The sequence below is a fragment of the Peromyscus eremicus genome, chromosome 3 (genome assembly GCF_949786415.1).
Source record: "Peromyscus eremicus chromosome 3, PerEre_H2_v1, whole genome shotgun sequence".
NCBI classification, from domain to species: Eukaryota; Metazoa; Chordata; class Mammalia; order Rodentia; family Cricetidae; genus Peromyscus; species Peromyscus eremicus.
Window position 1 is genome coordinate 60,269,410 of NC_081418.1, and position 24,963 is coordinate 60,294,372.

A 24,963-nucleotide genomic window follows, 5' to 3' on the forward strand; every position below is an offset into this window, starting at 1 on the left:
ACCTTGCCAGCCCATTCCTACCTCTTTTTGGTCTTTTTAAAAAATTTTTTGGTTGTTGTTGGTTGGTTGGTTTTTTGAGACAAGGTTTCTCTGTGTAACAGCCCTAGCTGTCCTGGAACTAGCTCTGTAGAACTTGAACTCATCTCTGCCATTTCTTATCACTTCTAAAAACATCACTATTGGTGGAGATTATTATTAGGGGTAGAGTGCTTATCTGGGATAATGGTTAGGTTGGCCACTTGATAATCTAGCATCACCTGGAAGATGGGCCTCTGGGTATTCCTGTGGGGGATTATCTTTTCTATGTTAAAAGATATAGGAAGATCCATCTTAATTTTGAATAGGACCATCCCCTGGATAAGGGATCCAAAACTGCATAAAGTAGAGAGAGTGAACTGAACTGCTTCTTGCCTAAAACTGTAATGTGACCAGCTCTCTAAAGCTTCTGCTGTTGTAACTTTTCCAACATGACTGACTGTGTAACCTCGAATTGTGAGGCAAAATAAATCCTTTCTTTCTGAAGTTACTCTTATTTCAGACACCCAGTAAGTGCAAAGACTTAGGTTCACTCTCCAATGTACACAAACAAAATCTATAAACCACTTTCTTACTGAGATTACAGTGTGCTATAGGCAACCATGTGGTAAGCATATGCCTAACTAATTTTTCAAATAAAGTATGTTAGCTTATAAATAGGATTTCATCAATTGATTTGCAAAAAACTAGGCTTTCATCCAAATTATGTTGCTTCTACTCAAGGAGGAAACTTTTGATAAAAATTTCACCATAAGCAGAAAAGCGACTAAAAATACATTATGTAATTATCTGATTAAAGAGTATTTACCATCAATGAACATAGGTTCAAGAGAATGGATCTAAAGAGAAAAGAAGCTCTCATTCTGTAATGGCCCCAGTTTGTTAATCAATGAGAACAGTATAATCACCATGTTGTAGGTATATTGTGTTGGCATCTGTGACTTGGAGGAAGATAGCTGAGTTCAAAGCCCTAATCTAACAGTTAAGTAATGAGCAAGCATGCCAACAGTCTCATTAAGTGTCAAGTGGTGATAATAGCAATATCTTTAATTTGTAAACAACATCAAATAAGACAAGATAGAGGTGTTTCCAGGAGTGCTCATTACACAGGGAATATTTCTATTTCTATAAACCAATATACTCTGAACTTCTTATATGCCACTAGTAATATCTTGAGTTTTTTTTAATTTGTAACTTAAAACGAAGGCAAAGTTTAAGTTCTGGTGTACAATTCTATGCATTATTAGCACACAGAGAAATTATAGTCATTATCATAATCAAGAACGTGTTCTACTATAGAAAACTCCCCCATGTCTCCTCTTTATAATCAAACTCTGCCTGTCTTCCCCATAGTTACTGCTAATATACTGTTCATCTTTGTAACTCTTGTTATTTCAATGTTACATAAATTATTGGGAACGGCTTCTTTTTGCTCAATGTAATAATACTCTTGAAATACAAGTTATATGCCATGTATCTGCAATTTCATTCATTTTATTACTATATATTATTTCAATCAAAAGGGTGCACTAAACTTTATTATTATCCTAAACCTCTGTGGTAGGAGGTGGTGTCTGCTGTGGAATAACCCTTCTGTACACTGTGTGAATATATCTCGCTATGATTGATTTAATAAACAAGCTGACTGACCAATAGCTGAACAGGATAAAGTTAGGCAGGAAAGCCAAACTGAGAATGATGGGATGAGGAAGAGCAGAGTCAGAGGAAATGCCAGCCAGCTAGCTGCCGAGGAAGCAAGACACGTAGAAAATGACATAACAAGCCATGAGCTACGTGGCCAAGAATAGATTAAAAAAAAAAAAGAGTTAATTTAAGTGTAAGAGTTAGCTAGTAACAATCCTGAGCTATTGATCGAGCATTTAGAAGTAATATTAAGTCTCCATGTCAGTTATTTGGGAGCTGGTAGATGGGACAGAAACTCCTGCCAACAGGCATCTTTTGTCCTTTTCTCTCCTTGAGATGGGATTTCATTGTGTTACATATGCTGGTACTTATTTCATGAACTCAAATAATTCTTCCACCTCAGCCTTTTCTAGTAGCTAGGACAACAGGTATGTGCCACAATACCCAGTCTATAAACATTTATGGATAAACATTTGTAAAAATCCTAAGGTACTAACTCATTAAGGCAAATAACTGAGTGAACTCTGAATTCTTCTTGACCACTTCATTTTAAACTTTTAAAATTCAAAGTGATTTTAAAATTTTACAGCTTTTTGACCTTAAACAATTCTTAGAAATACCTAGTATATGATGGAAGAAAACAGCAAAATGGTTTCATTTTTTTGGAAATAAATCCCTTTTCAAGATATTCTAGTTTTTTTCATTCCCTCTCTTGTGTTACTACTCTTTTGTTAGTCCGTCCGTTCCCCGCCCCCCCAAACAAGGTTTCTCTGTGTAGCCCTGGCTGTCCTAGATCTCACTCTGTAAACCAGACTGGCCTTGAACTCAGAGATCCATCTGCCTCTGCTTCCCAAATACTAGGATTAAAGGAATGCACCACCACTACCTGGCTGTGTTACTGTTTTGAAGGCACTTGAGAGTGAACTTAGTATCGCACACATGCTAGGCAAGCACTATACCACCCAACTATAGCTCTATCCTTCACTTCAGGGATGATTCTTAAGACCAAAATAAGAAATAAGTATAAAAATATACTATGAAACTCAGACGGTGGTAGCACACAGTTCACTGTTTGTAAGCTTCGTCTTCAAGAAAGCCTTAATTTGTCAAATGATGTGAGAGCATGTGTATGGCAACATGATTTGATTTTCTTTTTTCTTAAAAAAAAAAAAAAAAAAAAAAAAAGTCTTACTATGTACCTGTAGCTGGCCTGAAACTCACTATTTAGACAGGGATAGCCTGAAAGTCATAGAAATCTACCTGCCTGTGCCTCCCAGGTGCTGGGATTAGAGGTGTGTGCCGCCACATCTGGTGCAGTGATTTCTTAGTACAAAAGAAATAGCTACTTTATCCAATTATTCCAGGGCCACTGAAAGCATATAAAAATAGTTCCTTTTTTTTTTTTTTTTTTTTTTAAGATTTATTTATTATGTATACAGTATTCTGCCTGCATGTATCCCTGCAGGCCAGAAGAGGGTGCCAGATCTCATTATAGATGGTTGGGAGCCACCATGTGGTTGCTGGGATTGAACTCAGGACCTCTGGAAGAACAGCCAGTGCTCTTAACCACTGAGAGTTGTAAGGTCAGTCTCTTCAGTGGCAACCAGTAAGCTAGTTAAATGGCAGTAAGCATTGCTTGGACAGGAGTAGGCAGCTACTTCCTTCGTAAGAGGTCCTAAAGTAGTGTAATTTGCATGCCATTTAACAGCATAAACTAAAACCCTGAGCCAATGAATGAATACCACACCCAAATAGCTCTTCAACTGTGAAGACTTCCACTTACAAACCTGTCTTACCTGCTCGAGCTGTTTCTGAACCATACTCTGCTGCTCAGTAACATGCTTGAGCTGCTCTGCATCCTCCTCCGGGAACTCTCGACCTGCCTTCTTGGCTGTGCGCTGTTTGGCTGAAAGGGCTTTCTTTGATTTTCTGTGTGCACCAATTTGTTCTTCAAGATACTTCTGTTGCATCTGAAGAAGCTGCTGAGTCTCCTGCAGCCATTCTTCATACTGCTTGCGTTGAGAATCATCTGAGGGAAAAATCAAAATTACAAGTGTGTTAATTTTCTAAAGGGTCCAAGATTATTAAATGTTAAACAAGTTCATTTGTAAGAAGATATCATTTCATCATGAATATTTAAAGGAAAAATTGAAAACAAAATTCTAAATATTAGAGTTCTATATAACTATAAAGTATCAGCTTTTAGAAAAAGCATTTACTCAAGAAAGCCAGAGAATGCTTAATTAAAACACTAGTTAACTTAATAATTGTTAAGTTCTGAAACTCCAATGTTCCAAAAGATTCATCAAATTATCTAATCCATAAACCAAACTGTATATTAAGTTATATGTGCTTTTTATTGATTCAATTTTACAGATCGAAGAGGCAAGGAAGATATAGCCCACTAACTTCCAGAGCATGGATTAGGTAGTCATTTCCCATGCTGAAGTCTCTTAGTTTATAATATCTTCCCTACATCTTATTAGTGTCTGGGGGAATATATATATATATATATATATATATATATATATATATACACACACACACACACACACACACACACACACACACACACACATATATATTAAACAGGGAGGTGAAACCCAGAATACTTTAGAAAGAAGCAATTTGAAGTTGACGTTTTATAAAGGAAATATGTAAGCTGAAAACACTGATTAACTCATTAATTTTGTAATTTCTATGTCTACCAGGGGAGGTGATAGCTAACCAAGCAAACTCTTCCTTAACTCTAAAGACTGGTAATGTCTCTCCCCATTACATCTTTGTCTCATACTAGTACTCCCTCCTTGTTCTTTTAGAGTACTTTATCCCACTGATGCCAAGTCTCCAAAAAAGGTTATCTCATGTAGTGAAAAATTCTGAGTATTCCTTTTTGACTGACTACAAGACAAAGAAAATCACAATCCTAGAGGACATTAGTTGAAAATAACATCAATGATAACAGAATATTGTCATACATTAAGATCCAACCAAATCCAATAGGCACAATACAGCCAGAAAAAGCCAGTTGGTTATAGTAGTTTACTTGTTTTTAATACAAATATGTATTCAAATTATGATCACAATTAATGCGGGGGAATTTCAAAAGGTCAGACTTTGGGTTTGTTCCTAAACCCAAAAGTTCTAGTATATGTATGAATGTGCAATCTAGTGCACTAAATTTGATGGGTATTTGTCAAGAACAGGCTTTTTCACAAGGTTTCAGAAGTTCTGCTTCTGGTAGAATGAGACCTACCGCAAGGAAAGCCTTTCTGGTTTCTGGAACCAGGAGAGCAGAGGTGAGCAAAATGAAAGATAATGGTGAAAAAAGTTAGCTAAACAGTCTGAAGATTTCAGAAAGGTTCAGTTTGAGGGAACGTTAAATGCTATCCTGAACCACCTTGGGACCCCTAAGGACAGCTAGAAGGGTTCAGTGGCATCTTGCACACTTGACCTTCATACCATGCTACAACCCAGCTTCCTTTAAACATATCCCTTTGTTTTCCCCAATTAGTGTCCTTGTCATAGACAGTCTGTCAGGAGAGCAAACGTGGTTTAATGCTATAGATTGGAAAGTGCCAAGTCTATTTTAAAAAGAGTAACAATGTTGAAGAAAATAGGGAAGATGATTTCCCTGCATTAAAGTATTTATTTCTAGCTAATTCTTCATGCACAGCAGAAAAAAAAAAAGCAATGAAAACACATGCCTGGATGTAAAGATGCCTAGAGGACAGTGAACGCTGATAAAAGAGAAGGGCACTCAGGCTCATGGTAACACTCCTACACTAACTCCGAGATTTCAAAACAACACAAATATAGTCAAACAAGCAATCCCCAGAAAAGAGGTAACTTATTAGATTTATACTTACTGACAAAGCCTGGACCAAAATTTGGAGGATTAGGCCTAGAAATCTGATGTGTTATACTGCCATCCTAAAATAAGTAAAATTTACAAATATGTTTAATTCCATACTTCAGTTTAAGAAAGGAAAAAACTTCAAAATGCAGGAAAAAAAGAAAAATTTTAATTTTCTAAAACACCTTTAAAGCTTTTTTTTCATACAAAAACTAGAATAATTTAGTTGGACAACAGTTTAGTATCTGAACAATTATTTCTATCTCTGAACTATATTTTCTAATTTAGTTGAAAAGCAAATAATTAATTATTCATCTTAAATATAATACGAGGGTAAATCAAATATTGTCACAGCTAAGCTAAAAGTTCACATGAAATTTGATGTTTTGATGATGCCTACCTGTTTTCTTTTGTCAATAAATTCATAAACACATGTTCTAGATTCACTAAACAGTACTATATAGAAAAGGCTAATTATAGCAAGAATTAATGTAGTGCACTCATTAATGCACTCATTTTAATGTTAGTCTTTTTTTGTTTGTTTGTTTGTTTTTCGAGACAGGGTTTCTCTGTGTAGCTTTGCGCCTTTTCCTGGAACTCACTTGGTAGCCCAGGCTGGCCTCGAACTCACAGAGATCCGCCTGGCTCTGCCTCCCGAGTGCTGGGATAAAAGGCGTGCGCCACCACCGCCCGGCTCTTAATGTTAGTCTTTTGTTCGAACTAATGCCTTGCTTCTTTCACAGTGATTGAATAGCTGATAAAGTCACAATTTTCTGGCAAGGACCTGATAAATAGAACCTTGATAAAAACATTTACCCTGTTGATACAAGTTCTGTTAGACATGAACTGTGTTCAATAGCCAGAATATAGCATGTTCAGTCTTACAGTACTGCAGGATAGCTGGTGCAACATTTGAAACAGCAGTAAAAAGAGGCTCAAGAACTTGCTGAAAGTGTACAGTGAATTCATAGTAAAACTGAGAATTTTAAAAACTCAACTATGCTTATGCCTTTCCAGTGCATCAAAGGGTGTTTCTCTCTTAATAAGGAAAAAACAAAAATTATCTGTATAATAAATATAAATTATAACTGGCAGAGTATATGATAATTCCAAGAGTACACAGAGCAAGGTCCCCCTGCACCAAGCAGATACACGTTTTAAAAATCAACACAGAAAACAACACACATAAAATTATTGTTCCCAGACTTGATAACATGAACATAACATCAATGTTTATACTTAGGGTTGATTATAAATGCTCAATATTGAAAAATCAAAGTCATCTCAAGGAATAATTATACCTAATAGAATGATTACTGACATTATTTTTCCCTGTTTCCAGCAGTTTTACATTTTAAATGTGATGGATTAGTTCCAATGAACAGGATATGAAATGTCTTTCAGGAGTAATAAATGAATGTAAAGCCAGAAGCCCAAAGAACTTAATCTCCTTCCAGGGGACTTTCTATCATTAATGTGTGCAAGTCCTTTGCAGAAATTCCAGTGTTTAAAATCTGTCTTTTGTTTACACAGCAATGACACATCTTTAATTCACTGTGTTGCCCGAAGATCGCCTCCTATTTCTTTCTAGGAGGGGCCTCACTATGATTTGGGTTTGGTAAGACTTAGGTCCACGTGTCCTCCATAAATGAGATTCAAGAAGCATTACCTGAGTTACAGCATGAGGCACCAGGTTCTGGCCTTCACTGTTTTGCGTTCCAGCCACTGATGGGCCCATGAAAGGGAATCTGTAAAGGAAGCGCATAGTATCACATGATGAACTTAGAACCAGTTACAGAGGTGCCTAATAATCTGAGACTTACTACAACCATTTCAGGGTGCTCAACAGAGCTCTTCCCTGAACTTCATCAAGTGTGAACCCAGAACCCTCCTATCACTATGGATAAAGCTCAGAATGATTAGGTATCTTCATGAGGACTAGCAGAGCTGTATAAGAAGCCAGCTAAGCTATTCCATCCAGAGCTTGGGCTCTTACAAGATTCATTAAAATATTTTTTAGGCTACAATTATGGTGAAAATCTAGCTTCAATGCACAAACTAAGGAAAATTTTCTCAATTGCAATCTTTATTAAAAATGAACAAGTTGACTGAACATGGTGGTTCACGAAGAGACTGAGGAAGGAGGAATGCCACAAATGCAAGGCCAGCTTGAGCTACATAAGAGTTCCAAGTCAGCTTGGGCTACAGAACAAGACCCTAGGGGTTTGGGGGGCAGGGGGTTGAGGGGCGGTGCTAGTTAGCTCTTTTATATTCTAAAAACAAAAGAGGTTATCTCACAAAATTTCACTCATTCATATATGTATTTGTATCTAATGGTCAAACCAAGTTTAAAAAATAAAACTGGTGACTAACCTCTATTTAAATCCATCTGATGAAACATTATTTTAATTAAACCAATAACTGCCACAGGACCATTATGGCTTATTTGAAAACATGTCTGTCCAACTGAGTCACTGAATGCTTTATATATTAAGATATACATACAACACAATTTCAAAATATATTCCAAATACTGTAAAGAAGCATTTATATCATATTAGACTTTAGGGAATATATTTGTGATTTCTTACGCACAAGTCTGATTCATTTATCTCCCTTCTCCCTGCTATGGCTCTGGTCACTCGCTATCTGCCATCATCAACATACAACCACATTACTCTCAGAAGGGACTATCTTTGTTCTGCAAAGCACTCAGAATAGTTACCAGTACACTTACCATGTGGCTGACAAAGTATTTCATGTCTAACAGACACAGACACAATTATGTTGAACACAGGAGATGCTGAGATTTCTGAATCTGAAGCCCATGTTTTAAATTAAAAGCTAAACAAAATCTAGCATTTCCTTGACTCTATCAAGTTAAAATATTACTTATTAGCAGTACTCACCAGGAGGAAACCTATCATTTTTCCTATCAAGTGTTGCACATACCTAATAGGTCATTTCCAATCATTACCCTGAAATTGTAGTAGTTATGAAGCTTACTGCTAAGTTTGTTAATATACTATAATACATGTATATCATAAATATAATCATATATTAGTAACTGTTTCAAATGTAGTTCATTTTTTTCAATTTTGTATTTTTATTATATATCTGAGAATTCGAAGGTTTTAAAGTTAAAAAGGCTTATGCCATAAAAAGTTATCCTATGAGAAACAGTGCTGATAAATCCTGCTCAGTAATGAAAATCTTTACAAACTACTATCTCTACTTTGACCTTAAAAAATGCATCTTAATCATACCCAGAGAATCTGCACAGTTCTCTAAAGCATATGCCTTTATCTTCAACCTATTCAGACAATGAATTCCACAATCATTTACACTCTCTTTTATAATTCTTCAACAAGATCATTATAATAAATTAAGGATCTACTTACTGTTCTGACAGAAGTCAGAAACAACAATACAACCAAAAAACCATTCAAGGTGCTAGTCAAAAATACAAGCATGCAGGCAGCACCATCCCTAGACATCCCCATCCAGTAGGTCTGTAGTAAGGCAAAGAAACTGCATTAAAAAAAAAAAAAAAAAAAAAAAAAAAAACCTGTCTCGAAAAACCAAAAACTTCCACATAATTCTGAAGTTGGAAAATGATCAAGATTTAAGAAGCACTCCACTGGGGTACATAACCACTCTAACTTTAACCTTCTGGAATGTACAAATTCCATTTTTCTGTTAGGTGTTAAAACTATCCAACTACCAGTATCCAAATATCCCATAAGCTGCTGTTTTCCCTTCTCTGATTCAAAGGCAGTTTGGGAATATTTCATTTCAGAGATGAATTTACATTTTCCTTAACCATTGAGCTTCTCAAATGAAAAATCTCTTAGTACTAATATTTCTTTAAATAAAAAAATAAACACAAATGAAACAGTTTGGATGTTGTCAATGGCCAAGTCAGTCTTCCCAATATGTACGTGGTATTTTATTCTGTTCATTTTCCCAAAAAAACAAACAAACAAACAAACAAAAAAAAACTTAGTGGAAGTTAATTCCCTGCATCTGCATAACACTTTATGTATAATCATATCTAGCTGAATTTAAATATTCTTTACTTTCAGAAGATAGATTTTTGAGGTTTATGACCTCTTTCTAAGAAGCAGTAGTGTTTTCATGCACATCCACATGCTCAGGAAGAAAAACAGCACTTTCACCTACCTGCTCATTACCATTGGTGGCATGCCCAAATTGTTCTGTGCCATCACTTTATTTATGCCTTTAAGAGCCACCATTTTGGCTTTCATGATAGGATCTGTAATTGCATCAAAATCTAAAGAAGAAATGTATTTTGACATTATTTATTTCATAGTTCAAGTTCATGGTTCAAGATATACAAGGTGGTAAACTTAAGTATCATAACCATTACATAATTTATAGATTCTTATCCTTTCTTGTTTAATAATCATTATATGTTTCTTCTATGCTACATGGGGGAATCCAAAAGTGGTAACAACCTAACCCTGAATTTAGCTACATTTCAGCTATCCATAACTGAAGCATACTTAATACATTAGTCCTTAGGTAAGTAGAATAAGTCTGTCAGTCTATAGGTAATCATAACAGTAATGTACAGAAATGCAATTCTTATTGGTTCAAGCTTTTATAGAGCTAATTAGAATGATTTATTTGGGGATGCAATAAAAGGAATAAGAATTTGCAGTTATTTCCAATACTAAATAATTCCACTAAATTAGTTATCAATTTTTAAAAGAAAATCTACCAACGCCTCTAGGATATACCTACATAATAAAAGTATTGAGAGAATACTGAAAGAATATCTCTTTGCATATACGTGGGAAAAGGAGCAAATGATGCAATGTTGATACAATGCTTTTTTGTTGTCACTATTGTTTAGAAGAAAGTATTCCTCAGATATGTGCCTGCTGATTTTTAATTCTTTTAAGGCAGGGCACTGAAGAATATGGGCTGCATGGATTTGTATTTTCTTAAAACTAGTAAATCAACAAAAATAAGTTGAAAGGAGCTTCTGTGGGGAAAACAAAAACAACCAAAAAATTACTACCAAACACTTGTACACAAACAAGAAGCTTTATTTCTATCATAATTTTCTTAAATTTATCTTCTCACGAGTCCGAAAAAAGGTTCATTGGTAACAATTGGCAGATTAAAAACTAATAAGAAGAACCAGTTTCCTTTCACACTATAAAAAGGTGAATTGAACGAGGTCACAATTCAAAGTTTTCATCATTTTGACTGACCTGGAAGGAATCTAAAATTCCTGTTTTCAGTTTAAAGAGCCAAGAAGACAGAAAACTCTCACTGATATACTCCAAATGAAATTTCAATAATGAAATCTTACAAGCATGCTGCATATACCCAAATGCCCCCAGTAATGTACTTTGAGATACAAGGAATTTCCTACCAATGTTAGGGAAGAATGGTTCTGACCGCTGACGAATCATGGCTTGCATTTGTCTTTGCTGCTGCTGTTCCTGCCTCTCTTGATCCAAAAGATCTTGTAGAAGCAAAGGCTGTTCCTCTAGAAGGAGTGGCCTTTCTCTGTTCTGCTGGGCTAATGTTTGAGGAATCATTAGCTGTTGCGGTCCAGACATACCACTGGTGCTGGACTGATCTGTGAGAGGCACAGTTTGATTTGTAGGTTTTCCTGTCCCTAAATTATGGTTCACTGATGACTGACCTTGAATGAATCCTGGATTTACTGGCACACCCTGAGAAAAAACATGGTTTACCCTAGGGACCACTGTTACACTAGAATTCATGGCATTATCCAAAAGAGGGCCAGGTGGTGCTATTAATGTAGCAGGCAAACTTGACCCATGAGTGGATGGTGAAATGGGCAGATTTGGTGGGGAAGACCCCAAAGGCCTAATGTCTGAATTATCACATTTCTCGTTAGAAAGTAAACTTGAAAGGACTGGAGTTGTTCCGGTTATATCACAAGAGTTCATCACATCCTGAGCAGGCAGAGGAGTAGAGCCTTGAATGGTACTGACACCAGAGCCAGCATTTTCTCGGTTGTTTCTTTTCTCAAGCATATCTGGATCAGTAGGCAGCAAAGAAGTCTTTTCCCTGTCACTCTGGTCTGTATGAGCAGAAGCTTGTGAGCACAGAGCATCAGCATCTCCTTTACTGTCGCCACTTTTCTTAATTTCACTCAGTGTTTCTTCTTTAGGGTGTGGAGATAGGGCTTCTGTCTTTATCTCACTGGTACTAGTGGATTTTTTCTGTGACAAATCATTATCATTGAGAACCATAGTTTTGTCTTCTTGATCCCTTTTTTTTGGTTCAACTGATACACATTGATTTTCTAGCTTATCATCAATTGGAACATTAAGATCTAATTCCTCATTGAACATGCTTTTTTTATCCCCTAAGTCAAGTTCTGGATCTGTGTATGCAATGATATCAAATTCCCCTGACCTTAGGAGGTCATCCAGGTTAGGATCATTTGTTTCCAAATTACCTAAAGTGTCCAGGTCATCGCCCTTGCCATCCTCTGTGTCTAAATTTAAATTTTCTAGATCTTCATCATCCAAGTCTTTGACTTCAACTCCCTCAAGGTCTTTCACATCCAGTTCTTTCACAGAAGGATCATCAGAGTCTAGCTTTTCCTCTAGACCATCAGAAGACTGACTCGTTACTTGTAAGTTATCAGGTGTTGTTTCAGCTGGAGTAGATGTAGACAAAGGAGCCTCAGAAAATTCACCACCTAAGGGATGACTTAGAGGCCTCATGACAACAGAAGATTGGTGGGCAGCATGATCTTGCTCTTGCTGAGATGGTGGGACGTGCTCTAAATTTGGATGCACAGGTAGCTGGTTAGGTAGACACTGGGGAGGTCGCCTCACAGGGTCTGTGTGTCTGGGGCCTGGAAAATCAGGTCGGGGAATGAAATTTCCATGTCTGGGATGAGAAGGTGACTCTATAACACTGCCAGGAGAAGCAGCGAATGGCAACCGTGACCTTCCTTCAGGAGCTCTATGCCTCAATTCAATAAATGCTTGGCCTAGTATGTTATGCTGCTGAACTGGCAGACCCTGTGGTGAAAAATGCTGAGGAAGCCCAACTGGATTATTTATTGGTGGGTTATTTGAAGGTCTAGGCATTTCCATAGACATTGATCTTCTTATGTGTGGAGGAATTCCAGATCCCTGTATTTGCTGAGGAGGCACATGGAAGCGATCTTGGCTTGGTATGGGACCATGGCTAGCTCCTGGAAATCCAAATCTAAAAGGAAAAAAAAAAACAAAAAACACCCAAATAATTAAGAATGTCGATCAATTTAGAATTGTGATGAGAAAAAAAAAAAGAAGTTTTAAGTTAGTCTATAGGTTAAAAAGAAGAAGAAAGAAAGAAGGAAATACTGCTAAGCCCAATGGCAGTGAAAATGCAAGAGACTCTGAGAGGAATTGGGAGAAGAAAAGAACACAATCAAAATAAATAATATATGAAAAAACTTTTTTTTGTTTGTTTGTTTGTTTTTTGTTTTTCGAGACAGGGTTTCTCTGTGTAGCTTTGCGCCTTTCCTGGAACTCACTTGGTAGTCCAGGCTGGCCTCGAACTCACAGAGATCCGCCTGGCTCTGCCTCCCAAGTGCTGGGATTAAGGGCGTGTGCCACCACCGCCCGGCCATGAAAAAACTTTTAAAAAGTTTGTTTTTAAATAGACAAAACTGGGATAGTGCAATGGCTCAATGGGTATAAGTGCTTGCCCTGTGAACAACCTGAGTGTGACTCCCAGGACACATGAAGGATAGAACCGATTCCACAAAGTTGTTCTCTGGCTGTCCTGCCACATGTATCTTATGCCTTGCACACACAAATAGAATTTTAAAAGCAGGAAAGAAAGACAGAAAGAGAGAAAACTTCTTGAGCAAGCATGACAATCACATTTTGTATACCCTTCACACAAGCAAAAAATGCCTATAATCCTAGTGAAGTGGAAGTGGGAGACTAGAGCTTCCCTAGGGCTCACTGGAAAGCTAGTCTTGTCATATTGGTGAGTTCCAGGTTGAATGAGAGACCTTATCTCAGGAATATAAGGTAAAGAGTGATAGAAGAAGATATACAGGCATCATCCTCTGACTTCCACATGCACATGTACATACAACACCCCGCTCCTGCCTTCCCCCGCAAAAAAACAGCAATGGGCACAAACTACAACTAAGTTGTAATAGAAAGGGAAATAAAAACAGATACAGGTGCAAGATGAAAGTGTGTGTCATGTTAAAGAGCTCTCTCCTTAAAAGACTAGCAAGTCTAGGTTTGTAATACATCTCAGCCCACTCGACAACTCAACTGGATCGCTCAAAGTTTCTAAAGGGGGGCACCTTTACAATTTGCAACTCCCTACAAACATCTTACAACTTAAACTAAAAGAGCAAAATGTATTGTTATCATCCATCACACCATAAGAAGCTTCATTAGGATGCAGTAGCTGTAGTTTGGAAGATACGATTTGGCTGACATGATAAACTAAATCAGTAGGATTACAGGTATTCTGTCAATATTTAATGACAAAGGGTCTATCAAGAAACTTTAGAGTTCCTAGAGGGAAGAAGTCCATGACCTTTCCTTAGTTAAAAACAATAATGACTGTATCTCACAGTGATGAAAGAAGTAGAAATCTGTAATAACTTCTTGCACAATAATACTATTTGTCCAGTTCCTTCTTCCAACATCAACTTAAATCTAGTGGGAAATTAAAAGCATTACCTAAATCCATGAGGTCTTATCCCCATACCAGCAACCTCTGGGGGATAGGGTCCCCGCTGATCTTTGGGGAAAACTGCATATCTAGGTCCTAGTTGAGGGATAACAGGCGATCGAATGTTCCCAGGATAGGGAGGTGGAGGTCGAGTGAAAGCCTGGTTGATGCTCTCTGGCTGCCAGTGTGGAAGGGGCATTGGGTGAGGTGTATCCTGAGGCCCCTTCTCCTGGCGACTAGCAATCTTCTTCTGCTGTTGTTGCTGAAGAATGATTTCACGCAGCTTTTGCCGCTAAATAGAAAGAAACAAACTTGTCAGGATTTTTAATTCAAAACATTTAAAACACTCTCAATGTTTCCATTATGTAACTACATTAATGTTTAAAATTTCAAAATGCTTTAAAGCATCATAAAAACACTACTTACATTTAACTACTAAATAAATACACACACACACACCCCAAAACCAAGCAAATGACAACAAAAACTAGTGATTCCTGGGTCTTTTTCCTTGGCCAAATAACCACCATAAAAGAAAAGTTTTCATATTTAAAGATATTCCAACAACTTCATGAAGAATGAAATTGGATCCAGGTTAAATCCAATTTAATTGATGTTAATTTTGTTATTTTCATTTTTCCTTTCAATAAACTCTAAAGAATAATTTAAAAAAGAAAGTTTAACATTGTTGTAGAAGAAATTACATTTGTTTTAATGAGGAGCTTCCACAGATAATATATTAAAAACATCTGAAAACACTATAATGTTTACCTGTCTCAGTTTCTCTGTGTCAGCTTGAGACATGTTCACAGTGTTCTGTGTATCAGTTCCTCCCGAAGTTGCCACGGGTCCAGGAAGCTGGGAGACACTGGAGAACTGCTGTCCTTGGGAGCTTATGGGAAGGTTTGAAGATGTGCTGAAGTTTCCTTCTGACCCAGGACCTGGACGGTCAACAAGATCATGGACAACTTGACTAGTTCCAAAAGAGTCAGACTGAGGCCTGGGAGTCATTGGAGGCTGCTCATAGGGATCACGAGCAGCAGATGGGGAAGCACGGTTGAATGTGTCTGTAAGACCAGGCCCAGGTAGCCTGGGTGTCTGGGAGCACGTATCAGGTGGCCTTATCAAAGGGCCAGGTAAACCCGGTACTCGGTTTTGTGCTGCTTGCAAAAAAGGATCCTGGTTTGGCATGAGGGCTGGTCTTGCACTGGAGGACCTAGTAAAACCGTCTGAAGTCCTTGGCCTTGGTGTTGCTGGTGGCTGAGAATAGGGAACAGAAATCCCAGGTCTTGGCGTTCCGAGATGATGAACATATGGATCAGCATGTCTCTGATTTACCACAGATGTAACAAACATGTCTGTCTGTGGAGAAGGCCTAGGAGTTGGTGGCTGCTGACTATATGGATCAATAGTGTTAGGCCGGGGAGTACCAGGAGGTTGAGAATAAGGGTCTGGATTGGATCGAGCAGTTCCTGAGGTTTGGGAATAAGAATCGATACCAGGGCGGGGAGTTCCAGGGGCTTGTGAATATGGGTCCTGAGATGCTGACCTTGATATGGTTCCAGGCTGAGAAAAAGCCCTTGAAGAATGAGTAAAAGAGTCACTCATTGCTGGATGTGGAGTTAGGGGAGGCTGGCTATATGGATCATTTGACTGATTATGAGAAAAATTATCTACAGGCCTCGGTGTCAAGGCAGGCCTTTCATAAGGGTCAATAGAGAGTCGTCTTGATGCCTGTGACACAGATCCATATGGATCCTGAGATGGAGGAGGGTGTAGTGGGGTCTTAAAAGGCCCATTATCCAGTGGGGCAGGTGTCAGCAAAGGTCGTGCATATGGGTCAGGTAGCCGTTGCCTTTGAAAGGCATCTGCTCTAGGAGATGGTTTAGTAAAGTGATCCGTGGTTCCAGCTGCTAGAGGACCTTTTGTAGTTTGTTCGGAAACCACAGGGGATCGAGGAAGGCTAAAAGGTTTGGGAAACTGATCTGTCATCACAGGCCTAGGTGTATCTGGAGGCTTTGCATAAGGGTCACTGTTTGTCATGGCGGAAGCACATAAATCTCTGGCTGGGGATGGCCTAGTGGCTGATGTTTCATTCATCTGAATAGACCTCGGTACTGAAGATAGAGGCACACAGTTTTCCACTGGTGTAACAGAATTTCTTCTGGGAAAACTATGGCCCCCAGGAGGTGGTCTAGGAGTACCAACCATTTTTGCATAAGGATCCACTGGAGATGGTGGTCTGGAGTGAGATGATCCAGGTGAGAACATCTGTGGAGAAGGTGGCTGAGAACTCTGGGACTGAGAAAGACATTCCTGAATGGGTATTCGGGATGGGGTTGAAGGAGGGGGTGGAGGTTGTGGCTTAACAAACACATCATCTGAAGGTGTGGAAGCGGGGGCACTGGGTAGGTGTTTGGAGAATAGGTCTTTTTGGAATGTCTGTGCAGGAGATGCATTTCCATTGCCAGGCTGAGGTGTCAAGGGACTTTGTGCTCCACTACTTGGAGTATCTGAACCAGAAGGTACTAGAAGGTGCTGAGAACCAAGTTGTTGTTGCTGCTGCTGTTGTTGCTGTTGCTGCTGCTGTTGCTGCTGTTGTTGCTGCTGCTGCTGCTGCTGCTGCTGCTCATTCTTCACTTGTTCCAGCTTCTGTGTGGCTTCAATTTTAGCTTGTTGCTTACTTTTCTGACGCATTTGCTGTTAGGACAGGAAAAAAAGAACATAAAGAAGAAAACAACTATCATGGAGAGAAAGGCAGCACTAAGTTCTGCCTGATGTCAGTACCTTGCACACTGCTTCCTAGTTCATAAATTCTTAACAACAAAAGAGATATCATCATAGCATGTCCCATCTATGCCTGGAGCAGTATATTATCTGTAATAGTTCAATAAATAACTAAGACCAATTTGAATATATACTTTACCAAAAGGGAAATCTATTTTAATACTTCTCAAGTTCTATTAGGATCTATATTCTGAAACAACATAAATACCTCTCTTTCTCAAAAAGCAAAAATGCAATTTAAATCCAAATCACCAAAAAACCCATACCTGTCTAAATTTCCATTCTTGTTCATGCTCCGATTCTCTCTGCTTTAAAGGGTCTTTAAAAAGATCAGAATCGATGCGGGAGCTGGGATCAATGCTGTCTTGCTGTTGTTGCCTTTTCATAGAATCATTTGACATCTGAACTTTATTAATGCGTAAAGCAGCTCTGTTATCTCTGGCTTTTTGCTTTGATAAAAAGAAAAAAAATATGTCCTAGTGTTTTTAAGATATAAAAGTTGTGTTAAATAGTTGAAATATCACTCTTGAAAACTTACAGTCTCTCTCTGTTAAAAAAGAACCTGAATAGTATTCCATCTCCACAATGCATGCTACTACCAGGTAAAGACATTTCTATATATGTACTTTAAGTACAGTAAGAAATCCCAGTGTAATAGAATATATTTTACTATAATTCAAATACATCATTAGAACAAAGAAATAGCATGTCCCTCAATTTAAAGAACTGAAATTAAAACAGCTGAAAATCTGAAAATTACCATCAAGGAAAATTAGACGTAAGAAAAACAAATTGTATCATTACTAAATTTAAGGTAAAACAAACCACAGAATTATCCCTCAGCCCTGCCCTCATTAGCTCCACCCAAAGTTATCATTATAACTGAAAACTGGTTTGTGGAAGATCTTGTAGATAACAACAGCATTTTTTTTTCCACAACAAGGCTTTGCAGCTGTGGCTCCAGCTGAAGCAAGGGTTCAGTCAAGCTCCTCAGGAGAAAATAAGTCACTATCTGAACTGTGAATTCTCTTAATTATTTCCAGCTATGGTGATATTTCAGAACTCCTTAAAGGAAGTGTGTTTCTTTCAAGATGTATAAAGATTCTTTTGTAAATCTCATACATAAAAAAAGAAAAGAATCTCATCTTCAAATGCAGTACTATCTTTTAAAGAGATAAAACAATTTTAAAATGAGACGAATTAATTGTGCCCTTAAAATACTCTGGTCTGTTAAAAAGTGTTCTGTTTTTTAGTAAAAGAAAAGAAAGAAAAATAAGTTAATATAACTTTAAAATAAAACTGACTTAACAAGTATTTCTTTTCATTACTTCATTAAAATAAGTTTCAAATATTGTGCTTAAAGATCTAACACATAGGAATTATTTAAATACCACATATGGTGCTCTTTCCTGAGAGCTGGCTTTTCTCCACAACTTGGCAATTTGTTTCACTCGAGTAGTCCAATCTGCAAAAGCACACAGAAGACACACTTTCAGAAATATGGTGATACAGTGTTGTAATAAAAGCTACTAATAAACTGGTTATCATCTTATTCAGATCATACTTTAACACAAAACAGGTTGAGTATTAATAATCTGAAAATCAGAAATCATCTAAAATTAAAAATGTTTTGAGTTCCAACCAGCAATCTCAGCTGGTGATTCAGTCTTAGCCTTAACAAAGCACACTCAAAATGCTACAGAAAATTATCTTTCAGGCTTTATGTACCAGGCATAGATAAAACAAATGAAGATCTTGTTTGGGCTGAAGATCTTATTTGGGCTTGCATTCCAAGTATAAGATATTCCTATGATGGGGAATGGAGAGAGGGGGCGCTCAGTGTAAGTTAAGATCACCGATGGCTCTTCCAGAGGACCCAGGTATGAGTCCTAGTATCCACATGGGACTCACAACCATCTGTAACTACAGTTTCATAGGATCCAATGCCCTCTTCCAGCCTCTGTGGAAACCAGGCATTCTGTGGGGGAGAAGGTGCTCATGACCTCCCACATCTACCTGGGGAGCTACTGACAGTTGATGGATCTAGGGAAAGAAGAATCCTTTTCCTTTATGGGAAAATTTCCTTTACGGGTATGACCCATAGGAGTTAGACAATGCTCCAGTGGCTGGATCCTATACCCAGGAGCATACAGGCACCACAAACGGGACTCAGTGGGTTATTTTTTGTTTGTTTGTTTTTTTAAAGGAGGACACAAAGTCGGAAGGGGACTAGGGGTGAATCTGGAAGGAGTGGAGGAGGAAGAATGGATAACACTGATGATCAAAATACATGAGAAGGTCTCAAAGAATAAAAAATGTATTTAATTTAAAAAAAAAGAATTGCATAGCATTAACTACCTCATACTTGAGCACTGATAGGACCTAGAAAACTGACAATCTCATAAATTAAAGAAAGTTTTGGGAAATATACAAATGAGAACAAGGTACTAAAGGAATCTGTGTTGCCAGCAACCAGGTCAGATAAACATTTAATGAAAAAAAGACTTTCTAGTGTATTTTTCAAAACAAAGGCAAGGCATTCAAGAGAAAGCTATTAAATATCATAATACATCCATGACTGACCTGGGAATTCTTCTTTTAAATTAGGGAAATTTATATTTGTGTAGAGAACTGGTGCTACTGTTGCCATCTCACCAAGAGCCTCCTCCTTCTCCCACTTCAGTGTGCTCCTCTGGGCATTTGACATGGTATCATTTTCTCCTTCCATAGAGGGAGCTGGCACCCAGGAGCTGTTAGGATCACTTGCAATTGCATTAAATGCTGGACTTTTGTCCCTGGAAAAATAACAAAACACTTTCATCACTTCATCAACAAGGAAACTTTCTACTAATACTGTGCTCAATACTACTGTAGTTAGGATTTGTTACAAAGTAACTTTAAATATGCTTGATGATCTTAAGGAAAACTCACAATAAATGTAACAAATACTAATATCATGCATAATAATTTGAACGATTAAGATAGAACAAAGGTTGGTATAATTTAAGTTTCTACAGAAAGTAAGATTTTTAAATACCTGACATCAGAATAAGGGGATTGTGCTATAGCAGGGAAAGTCCCCAATCCACTTCCAGGAGGCAAAGAATTATGTGGAAGATGAGGACTGGGTCCAATAAGGCCATTCATGAGTGGCATCCGGGAAAAAACATCTTAAAGGAGGAAAAACAATCATTTAATTTACTTTATAAAATGTTCATAAATGACAAGTGGCTTAAATACTTAACTATTTAATATTATTTTAAAGTAGTAATACTAGATAATACAGATTAAAAAGTGATGAACTTGATTACAAAATTTTGAAATGAGGTCCAACTCTGTAGTTTCACAAAACCTTAAAGCACTTATGTATTCCTCCATTTAAGAGAAAAGATGTGAAAGTAAAAAAGATTGTTAAATGTCACACGAGTAAACAGGAACGCATCTCTCCTTCATTATTTACTTAACTAAGAGACAAGAACTTGCCACATAGCCCAGACTGTCCTAGAACAGCAGTCCTGCCTCAGCCTTAGAGTGCTAGAGTTCACCACACCTGCCTTATAGTTAAGTGAATCATTTTCAACTCTACCACACCTATCTAAGTTATACTAGTTTACAAAAAGAACCATTTTGAGGATGACTTCATACAAAAAAACTGAACACTTATCTAACTTACCTGAAGAAACATCCACTTCCTTTATCTCGACCTTCTTGAAATTCCCTTTTCTGCTTCTTAACTTTCTGTATTACTATTAACAACACGATACTCTGTCTCACTTTCTTCTCATTCTAAATGCAAATTAACTTACACATTCTGTCTCTAACAAGACCGTATGAGAGTTTTGCACTCACTCTCTCTTTTTTATTTATACCTAACTTTTAAAAACGGAAAAGATAAGCTGGGAGGTGATGGCGCACGCCTTTAATTCCAGCATTCAAGAGGCAGAGGCAGGCGGATCTCTTGAGTTTGAGGCCAGAGCAGTTCCAGAACAGCCAGGGGTACACAGAGAAACCCTGTCTAAAGAGGGGAGGGGCTAATAAGAAACATTACAATTGACTAATGTAAGTTAGATGGGCTGAGCACAGACTCATACTTCAGTATATACTTCAGCAATCTATACTCTGCTAGCAATATGATTCTCTGGGGAAAAAAATATCTCATTCTTCCCATAACTCTGGTTTGTAACACTAGAAAAATAACATGTATTCTTTCATCTATGGAGTTGACTAATTGCAACTGCCTACAAGTCAGAATGAGGGATGTATGTCTCATTTCTACCAAAATAAAAGCCATGTATTTAACTGCCTAAATACAAGCACACACGAATGTACACATACAATGAAGGGTGGAAGGAAAAGGAGAGAATCCCTTTGCACATGGTTTTAATGCATTGTCTGAAAAATCTTGAGTTATGGATTGTTTGTTTATATTGTTTAATTCACTTAATTTTTACTCTCTCTCACATCCATTCAATAGATTACTAGAATTCTATTTTTTCATGTGTATCTGTGTTCACTTTTGTGCGGATGCATGTGTGCACACAAGGTGTGAAGGTTCAAATTTGCTGTCCAATATCTCCCAACTGCTCTCCATTTTGTTTATTGAGGCAAGGGTCTTTCCCGGAACCCAGAGTTCAACAATTCTAGCTAGTTTAGCCAGCCAGCTTCTCTCAGGACCCTCACTCCTTGCTCCACCCAGTCTCTGCCTCCCAATGGCTGGAATTGGAGGTGGGCCTGGTGGGCTAACACACTCTCCCAGCTTTTATGTGGGGGCTGGCTATCTGAACTCTAATCCTTACACTTGTATGGCAACTGCGTTATCCACTGGGCCATCTTTCTAGTCCATTATTATAATTTTTATTTCCAAATTGATTTCCAATATTGACACCAGAACCCTACACCAAACAGGTTAATTTATAACATCATTTCATCAGTATGAGTCTTCACTGGTTCTGAGAAGCCTGGATGAAAAGAGCTAACTGCCTCTGCCCAGTTTCCATAGATGTCAATAACCTAGAACTAAAATCCATTCCTAATTTGATCTTTCTAGGCACTATTTACCTCCATCTGCTGCTCTAAAAAATACAAAAGTTGTCATTCTTGACTACCTGTCACTATATGTATGTATGTGTGTTTATGTGTGTGTATATATGATCACACATTTTTACCCTTAAATTGGAACTAACATAATTTCAAACATGAACAATGAAATCTAGGTGTTTTATGCAGCTCTACTTGAATTATACTTCACTGTAAGTCAATGGTATAATTAAAGTCTACAATCTTATATAGGCTACAGGCTCAGGAGGATGGTCAACCTTTTGTTCATCTTTTTTTTCCCCCCTATATTTTGGTTTTTTTGAGACAGGGTTACTCTATGTAGCCTGGCTGTGCTGGAACTCATTCTGTAGACCAGACTGGCCTTAAATTCAGAGATTTGCCTGCCTTTGCCTCCCGAGTGATAGTATTAAAGACTTGCACCACCACCACCTGGCTATTTTTCTTTTTAATCATCCTAAATTTTTTTTTTAAATAAGATTGTGCAATGAAGTAATTTCCCTAACAACTAAGGTCTTTATAAATGTGTACATTTGTAACTGATTTGATCTCTAAAATATATACTTTCAACTATAAAATACATGAAGAAAATTTGTCTTTACATATTGACAAGCATAAGAAAACAATTGCAGTGGTTGGCAACCTTCCTAATGCTGCGACCCTTTAATACAGGGTCTCATGTTGTGGTGACTCCCCAGCCATAAAATTATTTTCGTTGCTACTTCATAACTGTAATTTTGCTACTGTTATGAATCATAACGTAAATATTTTGGAGATAAGAGATTTGCCAAAGGGGATGTAACCCACAGGTTGGGAACTGATGATTTTAACAGTTAAGGCAAGAGTTTTGCCCAATTGTAAATTCAATGTTTAGTCTGGAAAACCTCAAGGTAGATTTACATTTAACAACTAAACTGGTTAAAATCTAAATATTTCCAGTATTTGTGCTATGGAATTTTTTGTGTATTCAAAAAATGAATAATAGCCGGGCGGTGGTGGCGCACGCCTTTAATCCCAGCACTCGGGAGGCAGAGCCAGGCGGATCTCTGTGAGTTCGAGGCCAGCGTGGGCTACCAAGTGAGTTCCAGGAAAGGCACAAAGCTACACAGAGAAACCCTGCCTCAAAAAACCAAAAAAAAAAAAAAAAAAAAAAAAAAGAACAATAAAGATAATTTATTAATAAATTTAATTACATATGAAAAGTAGTACAAGGTTATAAAGATATCATTACATTACATAATCCAGTACACCAAAGCAATAGCAAAGGACACATATGTTATTCTCTTTAGTTATTAAAATATGCACTTCCTGGGTATGGTGGTGTACACCTTTAATCCCAGCACTCTGGAGGCAGAGGCAGGTGTATCTCTGTGAGTTTGAGGCCAGCGTGGTATATACAGCAAGTTCCAGGACAGCCAGGGCTATACAAAGAAACCATATCTCAGAGGAAACAACAACAATAAAAACCAAAAACAAAAAAAACATGTACTATCTGTAGAATCCTAAACTCCTTTCCTGAGGAGTCAATACCAATAGCTCTAAATCTCTCTTCCAATATATTCCTATAGATCTTAATTCTTGATTATCGTATTTCAGCTTTCCAGAAAGGAAAAAAACTGAAGTCTTGAACCCACTTTACACTGCAAATTGTTACTAGTAGATAAAAGAAAATGGGCTAATTTCTAAAAAATTTCACAGGAATTTAAAAATGGGCAAAAGCTACCGATTGACTCCGAATATAGGTCCTATGATGAACAGAATGAGAGTCAAATCTTTGAGGAGATCACAATCTAAACAGATAAACTAACATTCCAGAAAGCATTTATATTTGTGCCACACACTGCAAATGAAAGCACATGGGGATAGAGATAAGCATCTTTCAGCTCCGAGGAAATAACAGTAAAACTGAGACCAGATTTGTTGAGTTCAGTTGTAGCATGGACAGTATGGTAAACCAAAGAGAGTAGTCATGTGAGGAGGAGCAGAATGAAAAGAGAGTTAGGGTGGGACTGGGTAAAGAAGAGAGGTCAAGCACCATTACAATCTCACTACTGCAAAAAAAGAGCAGGTCTGTTCGAGTCTCAAGATGAATCATGTGAGTTAGAGAATTTGATGGAGCTTGACTGGAAGTAGTATTTTTCAATCATTAGTAAAGCGGGTTTTCTCCTATAAGTTTGGGTTATGTGGCACTAAAGAACAGGGCAGTGTGTGTGTGTGTGTGTGTGTGTGTGTGTGTATAATAAAAAAACATGCTGCAGCTGGAGAGATACATCAATTAGTAAGGTGCTTGAAGAGCATAAGAAGCTGGGAGAGAGGGAGGGAGAAGGCTGAGTGGATAAAGGCACTGCTTGTTGCCAAGCCTCACTACGCAAGTTAGATCCCCAGGATGCAATGATGGAACCTACTCCTGCAAGTTGTCCTCTGCCTTCCATACATGTGTCAGAGTGTATGTGCCCACACAGCTATACACACACAGAAATAAATTAGAAAAAAGAATTAATGGGGCTCCAAAAATGAACCCAAAAGATGGTTCACTGGGTAAAGGCCCTTCTTACCAATTTGAACAACCTGAGTTAAATCTCTGAGAACCACATGGTGGAAAAAGAGCCTTGATTCCCGTACATTGCTCTCTGAGTGCTACATATCGCGCGCGCACGCGCGCGCACACACACACACACACACACACACACACACACACACACACACACGCTTGAGCACAAACACTCTACACACTCAGTAGGTAAATATATGAAGCTGGGTATTGTGGTGGTCTCAACAACCAACCAAACAGGATGGCTCTTGAGGAACCCACCTGAGGCTCATGTTGTGTGCACACCTTCACATATACTTGCAAATACACACACAAACGGAAC

General features: G+C 37.8%; 1 protein-coding gene across 4 annotated transcripts in view; it reads right to left on the reverse strand.

The window, feature by feature from the left end:
* Kmt2c (lysine methyltransferase 2C) overlaps positions 1 to 24,963 on the reverse strand; it is a 235,888-nt gene that overhangs the window by 31,616 nt on the left and 179,309 nt on the right. For all 4 annotated transcript variants that reach the window (XM_059257756.1, XM_059257757.1, XM_059257755.1 and 1 more), the window contains exons 32-42: positions 20,073 to 20,205; positions 19,619 to 19,830; positions 18,427 to 18,500; positions 17,302 to 17,484; positions 15,020 to 16,948; positions 14,257 to 14,540; positions 10,944 to 12,769; positions 9,719 to 9,830; positions 7,206 to 7,284; positions 5,550 to 5,613; positions 3,477 to 3,709 (exon numbers count right to left, since the gene is read on the reverse strand). In XM_059257756.1, coding sequence (XP_059113739.1) covers positions 3,477 to 3,709; positions 5,550 to 5,613; positions 7,206 to 7,284; positions 9,719 to 9,830; positions 10,944 to 12,769; positions 14,257 to 14,540; positions 15,020 to 16,948; positions 17,302 to 17,484; positions 18,427 to 18,500; positions 19,619 to 19,830; positions 20,073 to 20,205 — 5,129 coding nt within the window. The remainder of the gene's footprint in view (positions 1 to 3,476; positions 3,710 to 5,549; positions 5,614 to 7,205; positions 7,285 to 9,718; positions 9,831 to 10,943; positions 12,770 to 14,256; positions 14,541 to 15,019; positions 16,949 to 17,301; positions 17,485 to 18,426; positions 18,501 to 19,618; positions 19,831 to 20,072; positions 20,206 to 24,963) is intronic.